At 48.9% G+C, this 21859-nt stretch overlaps 9 protein-coding genes across 9 annotated transcripts; 5 read left to right on the top strand and 4 right to left on the bottom strand.

The window, feature by feature from the left end:
- Window positions 1–1063: 1063 nt before the first annotated feature.
- On the top strand, window positions 1064–2475 carry M430DRAFT_37760 (hypothetical protein). Its single transcript, XM_024867177.1, has 2 exons — window positions 1064–1395; window positions 1454–2475. Exon 2 carries the CDS (start codon window positions 1506–1508, stop codon window positions 2448–2450), a length of 945 nt encoding a protein of 314 aa, XP_024716399.1. The 5' UTR covers window positions 1064–1395; window positions 1454–1505; the 3' UTR covers window positions 2451–2475.
- Window positions 2476–3240: 765 nt separating this feature from the next.
- M430DRAFT_23366 (hypothetical protein) lies at window positions 3241–4011 on the bottom strand (the record flags this gene model as incomplete). The annotated part of the gene is made up of 2 exons (XM_024864887.1): window positions 3241–3499; window positions 3557–4011. 2 exons carry the CDS (start codon window positions 4009–4011, stop codon window positions 3241–3243), a joined length of 714 nt encoding a protein of 237 aa, XP_024716398.1.
- A 1190-nt stretch (window positions 4012–5201) lies between these two features.
- On the bottom strand, window positions 5202–7467 carry M430DRAFT_111304 (hypothetical protein; the record flags this gene model as incomplete). The annotated part of the gene is made up of 6 exons (XM_024861430.1): window positions 5202–5814; window positions 5893–6801; window positions 6849–6911; window positions 6973–7063; window positions 7127–7252; window positions 7335–7467. The coding sequence occupies 6 exons, from the start codon at window positions 7465–7467 to the stop codon at window positions 5202–5204; spliced, it is 1935 nt and encodes a 644-aa protein (XP_024716397.1).
- Window positions 7468–8180: 713 nt separating this feature from the next.
- Window positions 8181–10145, top strand: M430DRAFT_31789 (glycoside hydrolase family 47 protein; the record flags this gene model as incomplete). Its single annotated transcript, XM_024866059.1, has 5 exons — window positions 8181–8893; window positions 8965–9241; window positions 9286–9666; window positions 9718–9782; window positions 9845–10145. 5 exons carry the CDS (start codon window positions 8181–8183, stop codon window positions 10143–10145), a joined length of 1737 nt encoding a protein of 578 aa, XP_024716396.1.
- Window positions 10146–11157: 1012 nt separating this feature from the next.
- Window positions 11158–12315, top strand: M430DRAFT_31788 (hypothetical protein; the record flags this gene model as incomplete). Its single annotated transcript, XM_024866058.1, has 4 exons — window positions 11158–11419; window positions 11475–11861; window positions 11916–12025; window positions 12082–12315. 4 exons carry the CDS (start codon window positions 11158–11160, stop codon window positions 12313–12315), a joined length of 993 nt encoding a protein of 330 aa, XP_024716395.1.
- Window positions 12316–13056: 741 nt separating this feature from the next.
- On the bottom strand, window positions 13057–14964 carry M430DRAFT_54479 (hypothetical protein; the record flags this gene model as incomplete). The annotated part of the gene is made up of 9 exons (XM_024868470.1): window positions 13057–13091; window positions 13331–13475; window positions 13540–13676; window positions 13727–13744; window positions 13803–13935; window positions 13995–14273; window positions 14334–14539; window positions 14601–14644; window positions 14699–14964. The coding sequence occupies 9 exons, from the start codon at window positions 14962–14964 to the stop codon at window positions 13057–13059; spliced, it is 1263 nt and encodes a 420-aa protein (XP_024716394.1).
- A 570-nt stretch (window positions 14965–15534) lies between these two features.
- Window positions 15535–17798, top strand: M430DRAFT_194533 (hypothetical protein). The gene is made up of 5 exons (XM_024864078.1): window positions 15535–15795; window positions 15873–15985; window positions 16046–16840; window positions 16893–16976; window positions 17026–17798. The coding sequence occupies exons 1-5, from the start codon at window positions 15616–15618 to the stop codon at window positions 17573–17575; spliced, it is 1722 nt and encodes a 573-aa protein (XP_024716393.1). The 5' UTR covers window positions 15535–15615; the 3' UTR covers window positions 17576–17798.
- Window positions 17799–17913: 115 nt separating this feature from the next.
- On the bottom strand, window positions 17914–19777 carry M430DRAFT_70333 (hypothetical protein). Its single transcript, XM_024869487.1, has 7 exons — window positions 19645–19777; window positions 19452–19585; window positions 19070–19407; window positions 18863–19022; window positions 18685–18803; window positions 18495–18627; window positions 17914–18436 (listed from the first exon to the last, which is right to left on the bottom strand). Exons 1-7 carry the CDS (start codon window positions 19671–19673, stop codon window positions 18021–18023), a joined length of 1329 nt encoding a protein of 442 aa, XP_024716392.1. The 5' UTR covers window positions 19674–19777; the 3' UTR covers window positions 17914–18020.
- A 506-nt stretch (window positions 19778–20283) lies between these two features.
- Window positions 20284–21819, top strand: M430DRAFT_129799 (hypothetical protein; the record flags this gene model as incomplete). The annotated part of the gene is made up of 5 exons (XM_024862113.1): window positions 20284–20389; window positions 20442–20794; window positions 20845–21022; window positions 21079–21706; window positions 21765–21819. Coding segments are annotated over exons 2-5 (1110 nt in total), but the record flags the coding sequence as incomplete, so codon positions are not given.
- Between the last annotated feature and the right edge of the window lie 40 nt (window positions 21820–21859).

Genomic DNA, 21859 nt, shown 5'->3' with positions numbered 1-21859 from the left:
CCCCCCCCCCCCCCCCCCCCCCCCCAAAGAGTGTCCAACTGGCCTCGGGTTCCTGGATCTTGGCGCTTGTTCCGTTCGCCCAGCACCCGACCGACAATTATGGTCATGGTCATGAGCATGGGATACAGGCCTGGTCAGATTGCCTCAGCAGGGTGCGTGCTCCCTCGGTATGCCGGAGACTGATAGGATAGCGGGGGAGTGCAGAACCGCAGATGCGGAAGAGAAGAAGAGCCAATACTTATGTTTCTCGTACTACATGTCTGGCCTCTGGGAGTGCTTCCTGCTAGGATCCCTTGAATTATCCTTGCTGACCTGTGTAGAAGGATGTGATATATATACCGTCGACAAAATGGCTACACCAGTCTACACATCTGCCATCGATTTTGGATTGTACGTGACGATGATGAATTGGATTCCCATGCCACTAGGGAGGCGGGATCCAAGACAAGAGCTTATCGTTATCGATAAGGAGGAATATTACTTATCGTTCCTACGGACGGCTACGGAGGAGAGCGTCAGCCGAGGTTGGGACGCACAGGCTGTAAAGTAGGTGTGTACCTAGGTATCTATAGGTGTATATGAATCTATAGAGACCCTACAAAGTCGGTACGGTCCGATCCTCGCTTCCGATCAGCATTTCCTTCGATTGTAGTCCTAGAAGCTCACGATAGTAATGGAGACAATATACTGTATCCTCAGTCCCTCTCCTTCTCTGTATTCCTTCATTCTACATCTTCCTACCCAACATATGATAGGATGAACTAAGTCTACTTGTGATACCTACACCTATCACTCGCTTAATTGTGCACGGCCGGAGAATTGACTTCGTGCTCGCTCTGATAAGAACAGCCTTCCGCAGCAAGTTTCCATGTCTGTTCGCATACTCAGAGGCATAGGGACACGAAGGTGAGGCCAATGTGCAACCCTCTTCTTTGCGGGGATTTGTTTGCTGGTTTCGCATGGCCGATCCCTTGAGTGTTGCCGCGTCGATCGCTGGCCTGCTGTCTCTGGCAGCTGGCTGGCCAAGTCTATACGACCTTGGACACATTCATCAGTAACGTCCATCATGCTCCCTCATTTGCAAATTGCATCCGCATAGAAGTCGACTGCTTTCGAAGTTCGCTGAATGCTTTGCACACCCTCCTCTCTTCTTGGACAGCTCCCCCGAGACGTGCCGCGCTCGTTCCCGCCGACTTCATCGTTTTGACTTTTACAGATGCCACACTCTTATTTTCCGAAATCGAAGCGGAGGTACTGCCACTGGTACAGCTTGATGGCTTCGACTTTGTGGCCAGATCGCGATGGACTCTGAAAAAAAACTCAATTGGAAACATTGGTGTCGCGATTGCAGTGGCAGAAACTAACATTGGTTCTGCAGCTGAATATTTTGAAGTGGTGATAGTTCTTCTTGTCCTCGAGATGCCGGGTTTAAACGAGCTAATACAAGGAGTAGTGCTTCTGAAGACGATGCTCATAAGGAACTTGCTGCGCTCACCCAGAACTGTATGCAGAAGCTGGCCGACAACCAAGATCTAGAACGACGGTTAGAACTGGTAGGAGCACAGCTCCAACAGAATACGCTCAGAGATTCCGTGGCCATTTACTCAGACTACAGTGATGGATCGGATTTAACCGTTTGTCCGAAGGGAACAGGCACACTCGACGCCTACCTTATCCAACACGAGTTCGAGGAAACTCTCTATGCGAGTTGGGTATATCGCAGAAATCAGTCCTGTCGCGAGAGCATGTCGATCCGGAGCTCAGTGGTCCGGCAAAGTGCCTGGTCTGTGTTATCTGAGCTGAGTCTGGCGCAGATATCTATAATCTCTGTTATTGCCCTGCCAGTTCAGCGCTCAGAGCTTTTTAATGCTCAGTGGTATACACGCAATGAAAACCAGGGAGAGGAGGCCAAAGACGATTGCAATACTGGCAGGCTGGCATTGGGCTCTAAGATTCAGCAGCCAGGATCATCTCCTGGGAACCAGAACACTATTTCTTGCGAAGAGCAATATGGATTGAGCAATACTGGCGATGAGGGCTCTGCAAACACCCTTGAGAACACTGAAGTGAATCAAGACATGCTCAAAGGTGAAGGCATTGACTCCGATATTGCCGAGATCGAATTGCCTCTACAGGGTACCGCACATACGCTCCGAAGTGACCATCAGAACCCGGGAAACGCTCACACAGGACGCAATACTCTCGCAACGAACCCAGAAATACACGCTGTCCTCTCGAAGGCTCTCCAAAAAGCCAATATTGCTGTCCTCCGTGACAATAATAATGACTACTCGAGTGCCATCGACAGTTACACGGATGCCTGCAATCTATTAGGGCAAGTGATAGAAGTCGCGCACGGCGTGGAGGATGTAAGGAAATTGGAATCTATTAAGAATACATACTTTAGTCGCATCACTGAACTGGAATTATTGCCAGGAAGAGCAAAGTGAATCAGGCACGAAATTTCAAGTCGAGCCAATACAGACGGAAACTGAAGATTAGGTGTAGCTAGCATGTTAAATGAACTGTCTGATCGACACTCCCTGTAAACGTCTCGATAACTCTCTGTTTTGCCTCTGTTTATGTCTACTACTTTCGCTGTTTCAACTCTACCTACGAAGGACTGATTACTAAGCACAATCTCTGACATGCGGTTCTCTTAACACGCATCGCACGGAAGACCTGGGGCATCCCCGCGGCTACAGAGCATACAGCCTCAAAACGCCTCAACATTATGTGCCTTTACCTATTAAGCACACGCTTCTGTCTAGGTAGATTCACCTCTTCCTTCACCTACGAGGCTGCGTGAACCAACAATCTCTCGTCTTTCTCGGGTGCCGCTGAGATGGATATTCAGTAGCCAAGGCACTCTATCTTGGTCCCAACATTGATACAACGAGTCCTGAAGTCAGGAACTCGCTTTGAAATGAAGCTTTAAGTTCCAGCACCACATGTCACGATCTCCGCCACAGCATACAGTTCAAGTATTTGCATTCGGGATTCTACAAGGCCCTGCACTCAAGTAGACGGCCGATGAATCGCTTTCCAGGGTCAACCGCTGGCCCTTGTCTTCAGTAAGACATGTCTTCTATCCTTCCTCCTACACATGTATGTCGAAAAACCAGAGACCAACCAAACGCAACCACCGAACCATATCGCGAGGAGGGACGAAGAAGCGGACATTGGCAGCTGCATCAATGCAACTTGCTCAGGGAAACGCGACTGCTTTGAGCTGCTTGCTCAAATTCCCCACAAGTCATCCAGGAGCTCTACCCATGCCCCGGTCTTGCTCAGGTCCTCCTCGTTAAACTTCCATCCGCCATCAGGAACATACTCCGCAACGTCCTCTTCCTGTGTCTCGTCGTGCCACTCGGTTGTCCACGTCTCGGGATACTCTTGTCTCCGTCTCATCTCCAACTCCTTCATTCCATTCTTGATTCTATGCCCTACCATGTCATACTTCCCGCTTGCGTCTTGAATCAAGGGCGGAATATCTTCCCTAGTAGCATCTGTTAGTTCGACTGCGACCCCAAGTGGCAATGTATTGTTAACTAACCAGGCATCCTCTCCCTGTCTCGGAGCCGGGAACCGACGCTTGAGACCTGCTTTCGAGCGATACTCGCCTTCAAGCTTCGACTCAATCTTCGTTGGCCAGGCCTCTATGGCATCGACTCGCAACGGGTGATGACCGAATGGCCAAACTTTCTCCTGCCCGTACCCCAGCACATCAACTCGTACAAACTCCAGAGATTTCCCATTCAAAAACACCCCAACCCTCTCCGCCTGACCGATCTCCTCGATTCGATTCTGTATCTTCTTGCGCTCCACTCCTAGCTTCTCGGCTTGGATCTCCCGGAGGTGCGCGACGTACTCGCCGATGTTCTTGGGGAAGTAAGGTGAGTTGTAAACATTGATGTGTGTTGCGAGGTTTTGGAGTCGGACGAGACGCGCGCCCTCGAGAGTCCGGGCACTGGCCCATGATGTGCTGTTTCCCGCTGGTGGAGGAGCCATTGTTGCTTCCTGTTTGGACGCGGTTAGCTCGAGAGTTTGAGAAATGATTACTATCTTCGCGCAAGGCTTACTCACGCCTTGGTGCTAGAGATTGCGAAAGTTGTCGTAATAGCAGATCTTGTAAAGACCTGACTGTTGAACTGCGACTGTTGACTGTTGACGAGGGACAGTTGCTTGCTTATTCGTGCAAGGTACGTAAGGAATCCACAGTGTGGTGAAAGAGATCTTCCTTACTCTAGTAGAAGAATACTTTCCTTAGTAAGTGTGCAAGGTTAAACAAGATCGTGCAGACTTTGGATTTGTTGATGTTGACTTTGTTGTTTAGATCGAGCTCGATACTCGCACAGCAACAGGAACTCCTTTTGTACTCGTCTAAGGTATGAGTGAGTGCAGTGTCGCGCGCCAGTGAATACGAATAGGGGAGCGAGACAACAATAATACGCAAGGGGTCCAGAAAACCGTTCTGTGAAAGCGAGATTCTTTCCCTTTGAGATGTCGATCTATTCATGAGAGTCATCGGGGGAACAAAGGTGAAGTCTTTGACTTGGAAATAGTTGTTCCTACATCTTGTCTTGCATTGTCTCTTGCTGTAAGCACCACATATTATACGCTGTTTACACATCCTTTCTTCCTTCTCTTTCCTCTTCATCATCATAATCGCCTTACCTCTGGCACAGTCTGATATAATGCCAAACGTCAAAAACCCTTCTCTTTACCCCACAAACCCGTCAAGATCCATACCTCCTCCTTTTCGATCAATCTCAGTCATCTCTCTTTCAAGACCCCGTGCGCGTCTTAACAGCCTCTAGAAAGAGTGTGGCAAGACATGCTAGTCACTTACCTAGCGTGTTGAAGGAAGAGGATCTATGCATAATATGCTCCGCTCTCAAGGAGATGGTCTGGATAATAGGAGGGAATTGCACGTGTGAAAGCGGTTTAGGCATTTGACGTGATTTTGTTAATTCTAGCGAAGGTGGTATGAATGGTCATGAGGAGAGGATAGTAATGGGTGCTGTTTCTTCCCTCTTCTTGTTTTTTCTTTTTATGTCGATTTCGGTCCGAGTTGATCATCTCCAAAACATCCATTATGTCTAACTTTAGAAGTCATATCGGCTACACTTCCCATCAGATCCTGACCTGGATCAATATCCAACACAGCAACCCCACTCATTAGAGAAAAGAGAGTAACCTTACAAGCGAGGTTTTGCGCTCTTCTCTATCTCCTCTCCAAACGCAATCCTCAGATCCCATTCCAAGCGGCTCTTCCAATCCTGACCTACCACGTCCCCGAAGCCATGCTTCTGTGCAAAACGGCTCAATATCTCCGAGCTGAGCTCGTCACTGTCACGTTCCACATCCACAACCATCAGCGTGCCAGTCACGATAGAGGCGAATCTCGCCATGAGCTCCCTAGCTTGAATCATCAACTCATCAATATCCTTCCTCTGAACCTCATCGCTGAACAGCTGCAGCTTTTGTTGTATCTGGAGCTTCAGCTGCGTGAGTTTTTCACTCGCCTCGCTGTTATTCTCAAATAGCGCCTCGCGAAGCCAGCGATCTACTACTTGTAGAGTCTTGCCGCCATTTCTGCTCTTGAGAATCTTTACGAAATCCGTGCCGAGAACGTTCGTCGTTCCTTCCCAGATGCTGAGAACGTTGGCGTCGCGGTAGAGACGCGCCACGTTGATGTGTTGCGATTCCTCATTCTCGAGGTACCCGACCCCGCCGAGGGATTCGATGCATTCCTGCAGACCATTGATGGCCGCTTTCGCGGTTAGGGCTTTTAGGACTGGGGTGAGGATCCTGGGATGTTTGTTAGTGTGTGTTTCTATTCGATTGTTTTAATTTGCAGAATTTGTGATAAGAGATATGGGGGTGTACCGCAAGAGAAGCTGCAGGTCTTCAGCGGTCTGAGGACGTAGTCGTTCTGACGCAGTGGTGGCTTGTGAAGTGGTCGCTGCTCGCCCCTGATCTGATACCCCCAGACAATAAACCGTAAAGTATGTAAACAGCATCTGAGTCCGGTACTCAACTGTGATATCAGCCAAGGTGCGCATATGCAGCGGGATATTCTTAAGCGTCCTTTTATTCCCCTTGCCCACCATCTCCCTCACGCTCGCAAAAGCTTTAGCAATGGCCAATCCTCTCCCTAGCAAGCCCACCGATGTGACGGAGTTATGAACGCGCGTGATGTTAAGCAAGGTGCTGATTTCACGAATCCCGTTTCCTTCTTCGCCGAGCAGATATGCTCTTGCACCTTTGAGCTCGAGCTCAGCGGTCGGCACGGCTTTGGTGCCTAGTTTGTTCTTCAACCGTGAGATGCTGATCCCGTTTAGTTCGGATCCTCCTGAAGGCGTAGTGCGGCGCATGGGGATGTAGAACGCGGAGAGGCCTTTGGGGGTTTGGGCCATTGCGATGGTCATCTGGGAATCGGTGGCTGAAGAGAACCACTTGAACCCATCAATGACCCACGGCCCGAGTGGAGACCCGTCTAGCTGCGTTGCTTCGAAGGAGCCATCGGGTCTGGCTGGCGAGAACGTGGCCAGCGTTTCGGTCCCGGACACGTCCGATCCCCCGATTCGTTCTGTCATCCATTGCCCGGACGTCCAGGCATCGTCGTCGCGAGATGTGAGGCGGCCGAGGGCTTCTTTAAGTACTGAACGGGCTACTGGAGTAAGGGAGGAACTGTGTTCGGGTACAGAGAGGTGCCGGCGTAGAAGCGAAGCAGCTCCGTCTTGCATCGCACTCGGACATGTAACCGTGGCACAGGAACCAGTCCAAAGATGATACCTCCAGATACTTAGCCCTGAGATCCTACTGGGATTTCGCTCACTTACTTCACAAACTGAACGACTCGAGAGTATTCCGCATACTTATTTTCATACGCAATAGCAACAATCCTGCTCCTATATCAGCAAGCCATTCATTCTCCCGCGTAAGACAGGATGGGATGAGACATACCCTTCCTTCAACCCCATTTTCTGCAGATTTCTCCATCCCTCACTAGTAACGAGCTCATCCGTCCTCCTCCCAAAAGCATCCCTCCCCGATCCTATAACTTGATCAGAACCCGCTCTCTCAAAAGGAGAAACTCGCGTTCGAGACCGAACCCTACCTCTCACAAACGGCACGTTCCTCTCCGCATCGCTCACCCATCGAAACACCTCAGCCCCTAGAACCTCCCTCCCGAACCTGTCCAGCTCGTTTTGCGTCTCGTTGATGATGGTCGGCGGTAGGAATACTGTATATGTGTTAGAGAAAGGCGGGGTTGGTTCGGTGAGTGTGCTGAATGAATGAAAGAAAGAACGGAGGTTGGGACGTACGGTCAATGACCCGCTTTAGTGATACATCGGCTTGGTATTGATTCTTTAATTCGGGGTTGGGCATGAATGTGCCAGTGGAGGCACTGGAAGGTACGCGCTCTTTCGTGGGAGCTTTTGAGCAGGTGGAAGACATGGTGGATGGCTGATATCACGTGGAAGTCTCATGGATATGTGGGTAGGCAGGTACCTAGGTAAGAAGAGACAATATAATTCTGGAGGTATATTATATCAAACTGGTTCGGAGGGAGAAAGTCTTCACGTAAGTAAAGAAAATGAAAAAGGAAATGGGAATGCGGTGTTGAGAGAGCTAGATACTGGATTCCTGATGTTGATGCCAGCCGAGGCAAAAATGCGGGGTGTGGGGTAAATAGGGGGAAAAACAGGGGGAACTCTCTTGTAATGTGCAAACTCTGCTTTGCTATGGGGTAAGATAATTAATTATTTGAATTATTACGGTTTATACCTCTAGTATTATACCTTAGCAATAAAACGTCCTATTGCCATGACTGTTCAAGGTGAGCAAAGCTGGGCATTAGGTATTATACTGTAGCGCTTCCCGGGGACTTGACTACCTTGAAGGTACCTTAAGGCTTTTTCATGTGCCGATTATTCAACTAACTTCAAGGATTTCATCTTTCAACTTGCAGACTCAAACATCTCCTGTTGTCAAAGCAGCAAATTGGAGACAACAAGTCCAATTGATACCCCTGCAGCATATTTATCCCTATCGTTATCCCTGAGCGCCCAACTCCAACTCCAACTCTAATCCCTGGACCACCGTCAACGCCTTCACCAAATCTCACCTCCTTTCCTCCCCAGGAATGTCTTCCTCTCCATAAACCCAACATGATAATGATACGCCGATTGTGGCCCATCTGCGCCGCTGCCACTATCGTCTTCGTCTTCTTCTTTTACTTCAACCCCGCCCACGTCCCGCGGCCCGTCGCGATCCCCCTCACGCGTCCCTTCGACGACGAATTCACGAAACCAAAAGCGCATCCCGACAGCCACTTCCAATGGGCATCCCGTCAGGAGAACTTCCCCGTGCCATCCTTCCGACCCTTTCCGACCGGGTCTCCCACCCCAATCCCGAAGATCCAGTACGAGTTCCCCCCCGAGACGGCGGACGAGGCCAGAGACCGACTGGCCAAGCGCAATGGCATCAGGAAGAGCTTCGCGCGGGCCTGGGAGGGATATAAAAACCACGCATGGCTGAAAGATGAACTTCTGCCGCTCTCGGGAGGCTCGCTGAACCGCTTTGGTGGCTGGGCCGCGACGTTGATCGATTCGCTCGACACGTTATGGATCATGGATATGAAGACGGATTTCGCGCAGGCGGTTGCAACTTTAGCGGAGATTGATTTTACCAAGTCTGAAGATGAAGAGTTGAATGTTTTCGAGACGACCATTCGGTATCTCGGGGGCCTGCTGAGCGCGTATGACTTGAGTGAGAAGCAGTATCCGGTTCTGTTGGAGAAGGCGGTTGAGTTGGGGAATCTGCTATATGCGGCGTTTGATACGCCGGATAGAATGCCGATTACAAGGTGGAAATGGCAGAGGTATACTTGCTTTTTGAATTGTATCATTCCTTTTGTGACGATAGCGAGAGACTCTGCTAACGTACCTACAGGGCGAGAAATGGGGAGGTGCAGGACAGCGGGAATACTCTTGTTGCTGAGACAGGATCTCTGTCCCTTGAATTTACCAGATTGTCCCAGATTACAGGCGATATGAAATTCTTCGACGCAATCCAGCGTATTACGGATCGCCTCGAGCGGGCTCAGGGTCTAACGAAACTGCCTGGCATGTGGCCTATCGTTCTAGATCCCAAGGAGGAAGATTTTGGAGGCGACACTTCTTTCACTCTCGGGGCTATGGCCGATTCGGTTTATGAATATCTGCCCAAGGTTCGAAAGTCCCTCCTTTAATGAACAATTCTAATCTGGACCAGGAATACATGCTACTGAATGGCTTGGCTCAGCAGTACAAACAGCTTTACGAATATTCTATAGACACCGCAAAGGAATACTTGTTCTTCCGTCCAATGACCCAGGAGAACGCAGATATCCTCATGTCCGGGAACATTCATGTGGACCCTGAGGTTCCAGATCGCTTGATGCTCGATCCACAAGGGCAGCACCTCGCCTGCTTTGCTGGAGGCATGGTGGGCTTGGGTTCCAGAGTCTTCAACCGACCTGATGACCTTCCAATTGCCCGAAAACTGACAGAAGGTTGTATATGGGCATATCGCGCCATGCCGACTGGAATCATGCCCGAAAGGTTCTACGTTTTCCCGTGCGCCAACGCCACAGACTGTTTGTGGGATGCGGAGGTATATTTCCAATACCCTTCATGATCTATATATCGTCTAATTATCTCATAGCAAGCCAACAGTGTCCCCGGTTTCCCCGGATTCACAGATATCCCCGACACGCGCTACGTCCTCCGGTACTGTACCCTCGCCCTATCTACTCCATTCTTCTTCACGTTTCTTCTAACAACGCATGTAGACCCGAAGCAATCGAATCCGTCTTCATTCTCTACCGCATAACTGGGGACCCCGCACTGCGAGCTTCCGCCTGGGCCATGTTTGAAGCCATCGAAGGCCGCACGCGCACCCAGTACGGCAGCGCAGCCCTCGACGACGTGACCAAGATCCCCAGTCCCAAGAGCGACAGCATGGAGAGTTTCTGGACCGCCGAGACGCTCAAGTATTTCTATCTCATCTTTAGTACCCCCGACGTTATCAGCCTCGACGACTGGGTTCTCAATACGGAAGCTCATCCTTTCCGGCGCCCGGTACAGGGCTGAGGGCTTGGTATTTGGTCTTGTAGGTGTGTGTTAGCGGCCATAGGATAATGATATGTGTGTATGGGTGTTGAGGAGTTTCGGGACGGGAAAGCATCATGGTGTTAGTACCTGGTATAGCGTTGATACCAATGAGCTAAGAGATGCGTTCAAGAAAACATAGTTGAATATTATATCTCCCTTTTAAGGGATGCAAGGTGTTCGTTTTTTATTATCCTTTACCTACTGTTTCTCTATCCTCTGGTCTTTGAAGCTCGTGCAAACCCATTCAGAAAGATCAAACTTCGATTCATGGAAAAGTTCTGGACGCGAGGCACGGAGATTGGATTAGAGACCGGCAATATAAAGAGGGATGGATAAGTAGATATTACCGGCGGCGGAGGAGGAAGAACTATCTTGGGATCCGTTTAGAGGCTTGTCAGAACATGTTGCAGAGCTACTTAGCTATCAAAGCTCGGGAATTCCTGTCTACAACAGGTGATTATCACACGCCAATCCTGACACGAATAAAATCTGTTTTTGTTCGAAAAAGTGAGCAGAGCTGCTTTACCAGCTTTAGGGTAGCTATTAAGGAGGTAAGGTACCTTGGTGACTAGAAGAATGGCTTACTAATCAAGTATTTTAGGTCACGTGGCTAAGCATTGTTTTACCTACCTTAACGCGAGCGAAGTGAACGGGTACCTGTCGAACAGGAGAAACAGGCTCGATTAAAGAGTGAAGGTAGGTTACCAGGTAGGTCTAGAGAGGCTACCTATATATACAGAAGTGGGACCCCTTGACCGAGGTTATCATGTGACCTGAATTTCACCTGACTTCTATGCGACAAGTACCTAGGTAAGGTACGTCAACGAACAAAGTATTATCTGGTTGCGCTTATTAGTCTGTTTCGAAATACTCTGATGCCCTAAACTTTTTCAAAGCATTGAACCGTCTCTTCTCTACCTCATGCGTATTATTACTTTGCTAATTGTTATAAGTCTTATAATAGTTCATCAGTGTATTGCAGCCGAACAATATGCCAACCGGGTCCAAGTTCTGCTCTCTCAGGTGTCGGCTCAGTCAAATATTTATCTCGAAAGAGTCGAAATCTCCTAAGCTTGATGAAGCAGAGGTTAATAACGCGCTTGATGAATTCGAAAATCACGGTCCAAACGGTCCAACACTATCTGCTGGTTCATTGACCTCACAGGATGTTTTATCACTCTTCAAGCTAGAGGAAGCGAAGCACCGTTGGAACATTGATTTAGATCATCTGTATCCTGTCCCAGATGCATTACGTAAGTTTTGACACTCACAGCAATTCTCTAGGTCTATTTTATTGACACTAGATAGTGCGTGTATTAGAAGACATCCAATATGTTACAAAAGGATCTCCCCCAAATGAGGCCCTCACGAGAACAAAAGTGAATTTGATACTCATATCATGTATCGCGGCGGAGAAAAGACTCGTCGACCAAGTAACTTCTCAAGCGGCGAATACGGGTGATAATAGACCATCAACACCTGCTCCAGTTCCTCCAGCTCCAGTGCAATTACAATTCGAAAGCAAACTTACCTATCCAGTCGAGTTTAATGGTGAGAAGAGATTATATTCAGGTATTGCTGACTATAGCTTATGGTACGAGAGCGCGTCTGAAATGGGATTGAATCTGGTAGTCATGGAAGCCAAAAAGGAGTATACTGCACAACTAGGGGAGGTCCAATGTTTGTCATATATGGGTAAGTTGTTAGACTTTGCACTGTAAGACCATGTTCTAACATACGAATAATTAGGAGTTGTTCATCGCTCCAGGAAAACCATGGGTAAAGCAAATTCATCCGTCTATGGTATTTGTTCGGATGGGCTGGAATTCCGCTTCCTTCACATTGACAATGAGTCAAGAGTAAGTCTTTGAAGCGTTTCTAAAAGTGCAAAATATATCTAATAACATTACCCTAGGTTTTAAGGGCCATCCCATTACGGTGGGACTTTGAAGGAAAGGAGATAGTTTCACGTATCCGATTTATCATTCGAATAGCCATTGAATCTAGTCCGACAACCACGCCGTTAAGACCTTTAGCTGTTCAGAATGAGCGGGGAACACCTTTCAAGTTTTACCCAAATGTGCATCGCTCAGATGATGACGATCCCATGACCGACTTGAGACCTGATGCTGATGATAGTCTGGAATAAGAAGGATAAAACAGTGTAGCTTTGATGCTAATTATTAATTTTACTACCTGACCCTTAGAGTTTAAAGTTGCAGGTGTTGAATTTTGCTCAGGATTACCCCTGGTCAGCTCAATCAATCATCCGTGAATTCATTATCTTGAAGACATAGTGGAATTTGGAATTTCTTAGAACAAAAAGGCCTGTTAAATATGGCATTAGAGGGTCGTTTAGAGGACACTCGATATTCGAGAGGTAATGTATCTGCATCATATAAAAGGCTGCATGAGTTAATTATAAGGTCCAGAAGTCAAGCGAGTTTTATCGTTACGAATTGTCGACAATGATCAAAGATAGGAGAATTAGAGGCGAGTTTAGGACGTTTGTTGAAGCTGTCGAGGCCTGTCGTACAATTAATTGCAAGACTAAAGAGATCTTATTTCCCTACTAGATAAGATCGTCTATAATCTGGGTTAGAATATATAGGTCTGCTCATAGTTCCCGGTTTACTACGGAGTTTGTTGGCTGAAGACATCAATACATTATATAGACGCTAGCCCTGAGCGTTTTTGTTCCCTAGGTAGTTGAACGTTACCTTACACGTTAGCTACCAAGCTCAGCCTTCTAAATCCGTCGTTACGGTTACATATCCTCTTAAGTACATAGGCAAATATAACCTGTTAATCTAATAGAGCCTATTAGGATGATAAGGGGGACAGAGAGGAACGGAAGCTAGGATTAGGGCTATAGAACGCCAGTTCAATGCTATCGGGGTCCAGGCACGTTTGTAGATCCATTGGCTGGAGCACCAGGTAGAGTTTGAAGTTCACATTGAGAAAAGGTGGTATATATATAGATGTACATATGGATACTGCCACAGGCGGCGTAGCAGCAAATCTATGTATCAGCTTCTTCAGAGTCTGCTGGAAAGTCTGCTTGGAGGAGACTGGGCGTCGGCGGCTTTGATTGCGTCTGCGATACCCTGCCGGACCTGGTGCTCGTCGGGTTAGCAATACCCCGAAAAGTTTTTGATGAATACAGAGGGGACTCGCATCATAGTCATATAACCAGTGATGTCTCTGGCTCCAGGTCTGTTCGATCAAGACCTTTACAGCTCCATCAAAATCAAAATTGGATGCCCGTACATATGCATCCGTCTTTCCAAACTCGTCTAAGATTCCATACTGTTATGATGTTGTCAGCTCATTGAGAGATCGAGTTAAAGGGACTAGAGGAAATGGAACCCACAAGCTTCGCGTAGTGCGGCGAACGCACTTGATCGAATAGATTCAGTCCCTCCGATAAGTTGAGGTCACGCTCATATGCCCACGAAATGGATGCGGCAAGCGCATATACATCTTCCAGGGCGAAGCCTGCACCGTTGCCTAATGTCTCTCGTCAGCTATTTTTGAGGACAGAAGAACCTCATACTCACCAAAGGCCCCAGAAAGAGCTGAAGAACATCAATTAGCACACGTAACAAAAATATACGAGGATTTTACGGGACTTACGATGTGAAGCATCTCCGACCAATGCCACAGAGCCATTGGCAACGACGCTTTCTAATCTAGGTCCGGCGAAAAGAGCGTACTGTTTGACGTCTTTCGAAAGAGCTAAAATATCTTTTGTGATTGGTGCAAAATCCTAATCCAACTCTGTGAATATGGTAGGCACGGAAACCGACTGTTTGGCTAAGCACATACCTTAAAATGTCGAGTCATCTGTTCAACTGTAGCATCTTGACCCCAACTCACTTTCTCCTTCTCGCCCCCTTCGTTAGGCTCATTAACCATGGTTGTGATCTCGAACAAGCCATCACCGAGAGGACATGTGTAAAGCCACTGACTGGGCCCCTGCCAAAATGTGACAGCATTGGGCACATCTGGGACGCGAGCTACCTCCTCTGAGGTGATAAGTGTCCGGTATGATGTTCTACCCGTATAGGAAACCCGATGATCTGGAAATGCAAAACTCCGTACGACCTGGCATTGCGATTAAAGGTTACCAAACATCCAATTGTGAGCATAAAGACCTTGACTGACTGATCGAACTCCATCTGCGCCTACAACTAGATCCACCTCATCTTTAAACCCGTCCTGGAATTCAATAAGTTGTCTTCCCGAGGCCTGCCGGGTGACCTTTATGAGCCGCTTCGAGAGAGAGATATGTTTGGTATCGACTTCTTTCAAAAGCGCATTCTGTAGCTTCGCACGGTGCGCCCGCGCATGCAATTGGCTTTCAGGGGTGCCTGCTGGAGAGATTAGCTGCAAGGCTTCCCTTCAGGGTTTGTTCTTCTCGGTGCCACTCACCTGGCTGGCCATGCGAAACAAGTAACTCTCCTGTCCGTCCATTTCTCACACGGCTTCAGTGTGTGCCGCTAAAGCTTTCTTGATTTCTGTAGACGTACCGATGTTGTACAGAATGATTATCAGCAGGTCGGAAAAAGTCCTTGGGCTTCAGGTTCTTGGCCGCGCCCATCGACTCGAGCAAGCGCCAGGTGTTGGATTGAATGCTGAGTCCGGCTCCAATTTCACGGACAGCGCTTGCTTTTTCATAGACTGTCCAATCCACGAACGGCAACTTGTTGAATTCAATGGCCGCTCCCAATCCCGCTGGGCCGGCCCCGATAATGGCGACTTTCAATCTTGACTCTCTGAGGTTTTGAGACGGCATGTTGTGTAGGGGTGGGGAGATTGACAGGGGGATCAGAAAGAAAAGAAGAGCCTGTGCCGGAAAGCAACTGGAGTGACAACGCAAGAAAAGAAAAGCATATACAAGACGAAAAGAAAGAAGAATGAATATAAGGACGCGTGAAGAGGGAGAGAAGAGAGCCTTGCCTCAGCCCACCAGACCCACCTGTGATGATGGTGAATCGCGTTATCACGAAGAAACAAATCCTGGCCGGCAACCAACATGGGGGCAGATGTTTTGAATCACTATAGAGGATCAATTGATATCCTGGCCATCCGGAAACTAATCCGTGTCTGGCCAATCAAAGCAAAGGCCTACGTGCGGTCTTCAATCGAATATCCGAATCAATATCCGAATCTCCCATGATTCCCATTTCATCTTCTTCCCAGCGGAGACATCGTCTGCTTGGCGGTGGAGCCCCCGTGATGGCGACTTTACGCCCACTGCTGACGCCACTTGCGGCTGGGGATCCCGCTGTGGCTCGGATGCACGTGATTCGAACCTCCTCATCGAGGGGCAGCATGGATCAATGAGCATCATATCCTTAGAAGAGACCAAGAAGGATTCAACGACGGATGAATTCAATGGGAGAGAGAGAGACCCCCAGAAGTATATCCCGGAGAGCTACAAGATATGCTGTCCTACGACGGCCCTCCACGAAAGCGCCGCAAAAGCACAACGTCCGTCCTGTCAATAGACCACCCACCGTCATCATCGCCTTCAGATCAATGTCCTCCCGCGCCATGCCCATCCCCGAAGAAACCTTTGCCCCTTCTCCGGGGCGTTCGTCGAGATCCTCATCGTGCTTCAACGGTACGGCTACCATCCCCAGATTCCCAGTTCAGAAATCCTGCATCTTCCAACTCGGATGACTGACTCTCTATTCCCAGGCATGTGAGACGTGCCGTCTGAAGAAAGTGAAATGCAATGAAGGGCAGCCGGCCTGTAGCTTCTGCCAGCGCCATGGCTTTCGCTGTGATTATCGGCAGAGTAGCGGTCCCACGTGAGCAAATGTCTTCATTGTCTGAGAACCAGAGTGAACTTCAACTAACCTGGTAAACAGTCGTGACCCTTCGGTATCTTTCTTACTTCAACGCATAGCACAACTCGAAGAGAAGTTGGATGTTCTGTCGACTCTCCCCAGTTCCTCTTCGGATGGACGCCAGGCAAACGCCAATCAACTTGGGAATAATGGCGACCCCACGCCCAGTGCCGTATCACCCTCCATGGTTCTACCAATATCGAGCCTCCTCACACCTGCAAGTCAAGATGATACGGTATCTGTGTTAGATAGTCCCACACTCCCACACTATACGCCAGCCAGCTATCCCTTGAGAAGCATCCCTGCAACTTTCGACAACAGATCACATGTCCCCGACGAAAGCAAGAAGAGATCGCGATACATTCCTGATACTCTCATTGCCAAGGAAGAGCGTCGTCCTCCCTTTCCCGATATGCTCGCTCAGTACAAGTTGCCCGAGCTAAAAAATATCATGCCTTTAGTGATGCTATTCTTCGAGAGAGTCTGCCCTTTATATCCAATCATTTGCGACCAAGTCATGTTTGACATAGCATCATCAGCAGCAAAGGGAGGATTACCAGATGATATAGAAACGTGTCTTACCCTTTTGGTTATTGCACTGGCGCAGTCATACGATGAACGTGCCTCGATCGAGCGAGGGCTGCCGCATTTTCAGAAAGCAGTTCAGCTGCTTTCAAAGTTGACGGTAGAATTTACCCTTGAGTTTGCACAGGCCCAAGTCCTGGCGGCCATCTTCATGCTCAAGAAAGGCCGGATCCTAGCATTCTGGTCGTACCTCTACGCTGGTTGTGCTACCCTCTATATGATGATCCAACGGTACGGGCTTTGCAAGCGCGGCAATTATACATCAGCTCACCGCTATCAACAGGGATAAGTCTTTGAAGGTTAACAGGAGTGAGGAGGAAAGTAAGACGATCCTCCGGCTGTACTGGATTTGCTTGAATCTTGAAAGGTATTGTGCCAGAAAGCGCCTACTTCAATGCAGAGCTGATATTTCGAAGAGATTTGACTCTGGAGATAAACACTTTGCCTAAAAGCCAGCTCCCACAATTGGAACATAGTCTTCCGTTGCCGTTAGGGTGTGACGAACCTAATACTGCTCACTTACCGAAACACACGCGCACAATCTACACCTTCTTCCTAGCTGAAATGTCACTCAAAGCCATCCTGGCTAGGATCATGGGGACACCCAGCCTTGAATTCTGTCTGCACGAAACTCCAGGCAATGGGTTTGAAGTCTCGCTTGTTATCCAGGAGTTGAAAAATCAACTGGGCCTATGGATAGAAACCCTGCCAACGTTTCTGGAATGGTCTCCGGAGCCTGGCAGAGGGAGCGCATCACAAGTGGGGACACGGTTGAAATTGACATACTGGTTTACGCTGTTTTCCCTCTTCCGGCCACTGGTCCTTCACATACTTGACGATACCAAACGTCAATTCCCACTGCCCGTATGGACCTTATTCCAAGATGGTCTACTGGCCGGCTTCTCTATGATTAGGGTCTTTCTCTCGGAAGAACACGAAGTAGATGTTATTATGGGACATAGGTAAGTCCGCCCGTTTCTCGGTCGCCCTTATTAAACAGCTGAAACCTGTGCAAGGCTATTAATGGCGATTCGGCTGGTTCAAAATGCCCTAAGAAAGGGCTGCTCTCCTGGTTTGCATGATCGAGAAGCGACTGAGATATTAGAGCAAGGACTAGATCGTCTATGGACTCAACTGGAAGCGAAGTCCGAGTGGATATCAGGGCAACTTCGCATGCCGCAGTAACCTAGCAATCAAACGCCATGCTCCATCCCGAATTTGCGATTCATCATTATCACCATTAGTAGGACAATGAATTGTACTCCATAGGATGATCACATCTAGGATAATGTATACATCCTACGCAGAGTGAGCCAACACGCTATGGTTCTGCTACTGGAAGCAATCTATCCATGTCCCCTCTAGACCCTGTCCATGTGTCAATGTTATATCAATCAATCTTCAACATCTATTATAAGTGCGCTTTCACTCCTTTAGCTGCTTCAACTTGAGAAAGCCAATGAGCCTCCCCGGCCAACGTTTTCTGGAACTCCGCTTCAACGTCATGTTCAGTTAGCCAAATCTGATTCGAATGACGCTCTTTGAATCTCCTAATCCATTCTTCTTCATCCTCTGCTTCAGCCAGGTACGCACTCTCATTTCGGTCGAGTGCCATTTGAAGCTCTACACGACCCAAGAAGTGGCGCCGTGTTTCGTTATACAGTCTAAGCGCACGGGGTAGGTCGTAGAGATGAGGCGGAACAGGACTCTCTACTATCGATGGGGCGTTTGGTTTGGGCCGCTTGTATGACTGCTCTAAAGAGCGGAAAAGCGCCCAGCAATCAGCGTAACCCATTGCAGAGCCAGCTCCATAAGCACCAGCAGTAGCTGATTTGTGTTAGCAGCGTCTTTCTACAATCATGGCAAATTCCATTCTAAAACTCACGATGCGCAGCATCTCCAACAAAGGCTATGCGATCATCTCGCACGAGCTCTTTCATCCATGGCCCCGAATCAAGGGGATATGCATCTATATCTGTCATTGTTTGGAGTACTTGGTCAATTATCGGGTCCCAATTCTGGTCAAATCCGTTAGTGAGTCTCTTAAAAGTTTTATAGGGAAGGGCAAGAATCACCGAAAAACGTTGTCGGAGTCTTTGTAGTCCTTCAGACCCAACACTTCGTGCCCATTTTAGTGTGGCTGCAAATTCGGGGCTTTCCGGTACTATGGCCACAACGCCATACATGCCCAACCCTTCATATTCTCCTGATTAACATCACCGAATACTAATTCTAGATGTTGGATTGGCTTACCAAGTCGTGATAGAAACATGAACCCGCCATTGCCCCGCCACACCGACGTGTCATTTGGAAGGCCGCGGATATGACTGACCTGACTTTCAGGAAAGATCTTGCGGTAAGCAACAGCGCCTCTAAATTCAACTTTCGCCGAGAGGTACTGCTGTCTGATTTTCTGAAAACTGTGAATTTCCGATACACCTTGCAAAGGGTCACACTTACAGAGTAGATGCCGTCGGCTGCTACAACCAGGTCGAAAGTTTCTGGTTCCGAGTCCTTAAAATTCACCCGCACTCCATCTTCCGTGACTTCAGTTCCAAGCACAGAACGACCATACTGAATGGTTCCCGCTGGGACATTTGATAAGAGCACATTTAATACAGGAACGCGATGCGTGCGCGCCTGGGTAAACTTCTCGGCCACATGACGAGAGGAGTGAGCCAGCGCAAGTATCTCTCCGGTCCTCCAATGTCTGCTCACGTAGGCTCCATTCGAGTCTCCGCGGTATAAGATCTGCTGGATTTGGTCCAGATCAATGAGCCTATCCAGGATGGAGAGACCTACGGGATCAGATATGGCCTGGCAGGACGAACGCCATACTTACCAGAGACGTTGAAGGAGATCCAAGCACCCTCCTCGCGCGGCCCTGGCGAACGCTCAAACGCTTTCACGACAACATTCTCTAATCGGGACAAGGCAATGGCGGCTGTAGCACCAACGAGTCCCGCTCCAATGATCCTGATATTTTGATATATATGAGCGCAGGTTTCCCAGTGCTCGGATTCTAGAGCACTCACCCTATTCGCAATGGCCTCCGGTCACCCATCGTGAAAGAGATTCTGAATGAGACCTTGAGCCCCTAGGCGTTTTAGGATAACATGGTAAAGTCGGATGTTCATACTGGCGTCTACAGTTCGAGTGCCAGTAGCCGCCACCTTGAGCTGGGGCTGGACCGTAGTCGGGCTTGCCGTGGTCTTCGAAGCGAGAGGTCTGTTTTAGGGACAACACCATGATTTTGACGAGGATTTTGACGAGGTCTCTCGCACGCCATCCAGACCCACACTGCAGCAATTGCAAGGCGGCCGCAGCGACCAGTCGGTCTTCGTCCACAACGCCAGTCGGTTCCATCCGCAACTCCAGCAATGTCTCTTTTGGGATATCACAGATATGGAACCGCTGTCAAACAACAAACCCGCTGCTGACACATGCGGCTCCGGCTCTTCTGACTGGCTGCACACGGAGCAGTCCCGAGAAGCGTGCACAATGCGAACGGAGGGCGGTGATAGCGGCACTACTATCAGTCTATCACACGGGTTAGAATCTTCTGCTCGGCAGCGCACATGGCAGGAATCCCACTCTGATCCTCGCCGGACCCCCCGCTATTGACAATTTGATACTGGAGGATATCGCTCTTTCGGCTTGACCTCCGGCTTGATCTCTACAAAGCACTGATTGTCACGTCAGACTTCTCGTCTTTCTCGTCATTTCCTGTCTCTCCGCATTTTAGGCAATGGGGCGAGATCTAGACAAGCCAAGAACTAAGTAACTAAATCCATACCATGTCCTTCTATAGATATAAAACTGATTCATCCAGAGGGCCCTTCTCATACCTATCTGGCTATCGTTGACAAGTTCCACGCTTCTACTCTGTCTACCGTCCGCCCTCCTCCTCTCCAGTCCTACCCCAATCTTAGCGATATGTCGGCCCAGGAGGAAAAGCACCATGTGCGCTGGTACCGCTCGTCGATCTTTTCTGCTTTCTGTGTAGCTATGACTGCCTTCACGTGCCCGGGAATGTTCAGCGCTTTGAATGGCATGGGAGCAGGAGGTGGTGTGAGTCCGGGAACTTCAAACGCGGCAAATGCAATTGTTTTCGGAGTCCTTGCGGTGGGAAGTATCTTTGCCGGGGGCTTTTCTAACCGTCTCACGCCCAAGTATACGCTCTTGGTGAGTTATACCGCAGCGCGCCCCCCGAGTAGACATCTGAATTTGTATAGATTGGTACCCTCGGCTATACCCCTTATGCTGCTGGACTGTATGTTGTTGATCGGTTTGGGTCTACCTGGCTTTTGCTCCTCGGTTCCGTTATTTTGGGCATCTCCGCTTGCTTCCTATGGGTATCATCTGGAGCTATTCTCTTGGGGTACTCTGAAGAGAACAGAAAGGGGACGGCCAGTAAGTTCAAATTGGGACTTCCTTGACATGAGTCGCCATAATAATATCTGCACTAGTGTCCATCAAGTTCGCTCTTCAAGCTCTTGGAGGCTCCGTTGGCGGGATGATCAGTTTGGGGCTCAACGCGCAGAGAAATTATCGCGGTGGAGTGAGCAGGCCCACGTACATTGTCATCATGACGATTATGAGCTTAGGCTTTCCATTTGCTCTGATACTCCCGTCGGCCAAAAATGTCCAACGAACCGATGGACGGAAAGTGGTCCTGCAACAACAGCCTTCGTTGGCCAAAGAGTTCAACGTCCTAAAGGAGATTTTTAAGAAGCCCGCCATCTTGGCCCTGCTCCCTCTTATTATCTACGCCCAGTGGTTCTTGTCTTACCAGTGGCAGTTCAATTTTGCATACTTTACGGTGCGGGCACGAGCCCTGAACTCCCTTCTCTTCTATCTTCTCGGACTGTTTAGCGCTCTCGGAATGGGTCAATTGCTAGATAGTACTCGCTGGAGTCGACCAACCCGTGCCAAGATCGGCCTTGTAATAGTTACGTTTTTCACTGGCGGCTCCTGGATACTCGGTCAAGCTGTCCAGGCTCATTATGAGAAAGTACATCCGTCAATTGATTGGTCGGATCATTCTTACGGCCTTGGTGCATTCGTCTTCTCACTTTGGGGGTTCTCTGATCCGCTGTGAGTTATCGTCCACTAAGCATCTAACGCGGGGTTTTATTACTGACTGAAGATATAGCGTCACTACATATATGTTTTGGTTGATAGGAAGCTTTTCCAACGACCTAAACGAGACTTCCTTCCTAGCTGGCATCATCAACAGTATCGGATCCG

Source organism: Amorphotheca resinae (genome assembly GCF_003019875.1).
Source record: "Amorphotheca resinae ATCC 22711 unplaced genomic scaffold M430scaffold_15, whole genome shotgun sequence".
Taxonomy (NCBI): domain Eukaryota; kingdom Fungi; phylum Ascomycota; class Leotiomycetes; order Helotiales; family Amorphothecaceae; genus Amorphotheca; species Amorphotheca resinae.
Note: the sequence above shows the minus strand (reverse complement) of the source record. Positions and strands in the feature narration are given on the sequence as shown.

What these genes read in the sequence shown, in the direction of transcription:
- M430DRAFT_37760 (XM_024867177.1), top strand. Translation starts at nt 1,506, where the DNA reads ATGCAGAAGCTGGCCGACAACCAAGATCTAGAACGACGGTTAGAACTG.
- M430DRAFT_194533 (XM_024864078.1), top strand. Translation starts at nt 15,616, where the DNA reads ATGCTGTCCTACGACGGCCCTCCACGAAAGCGCCGCAAAAGCACAACG. An exon ending in CGGCAGAGTAGCGGTCCCAC is followed by an intron (nt 15,986 to 16,045) that starts GTGAGCAAATGT and finishes CCTGGTAAACAG; the next exon opens with TCGTGACCCTTCGGTATCTT. An exon ending in ATTTGCTTGAATCTTGAAAG is followed by an intron (nt 16,977 to 17,025) that starts GTATTGTGCCAG and finishes GATATTTCGAAG; the next exon opens with AGATTTGACTCTGGAGATAA.
- M430DRAFT_70333 (XM_024869487.1), bottom strand. Translation starts at nt 19,673, where the DNA reads ATGGGTGACCGGAGGCCATTGCGAATAGG. An exon ending in CGGAGGCCATTGCGAATAGG is followed by an intron (nt 19,586 to 19,644) that starts GTGAGTGCTCTA and finishes TCAAAATATCAG; the next exon opens with GATCATTGGAGCGGGACTCG. An exon ending in GATCTCCTTCAACGTCTCTG is followed by an intron (nt 19,408 to 19,451) that starts GTAAGTATGGCG and finishes CTGATCCCGTAG; the next exon opens with GTCTCTCCATCCTGGATAGG.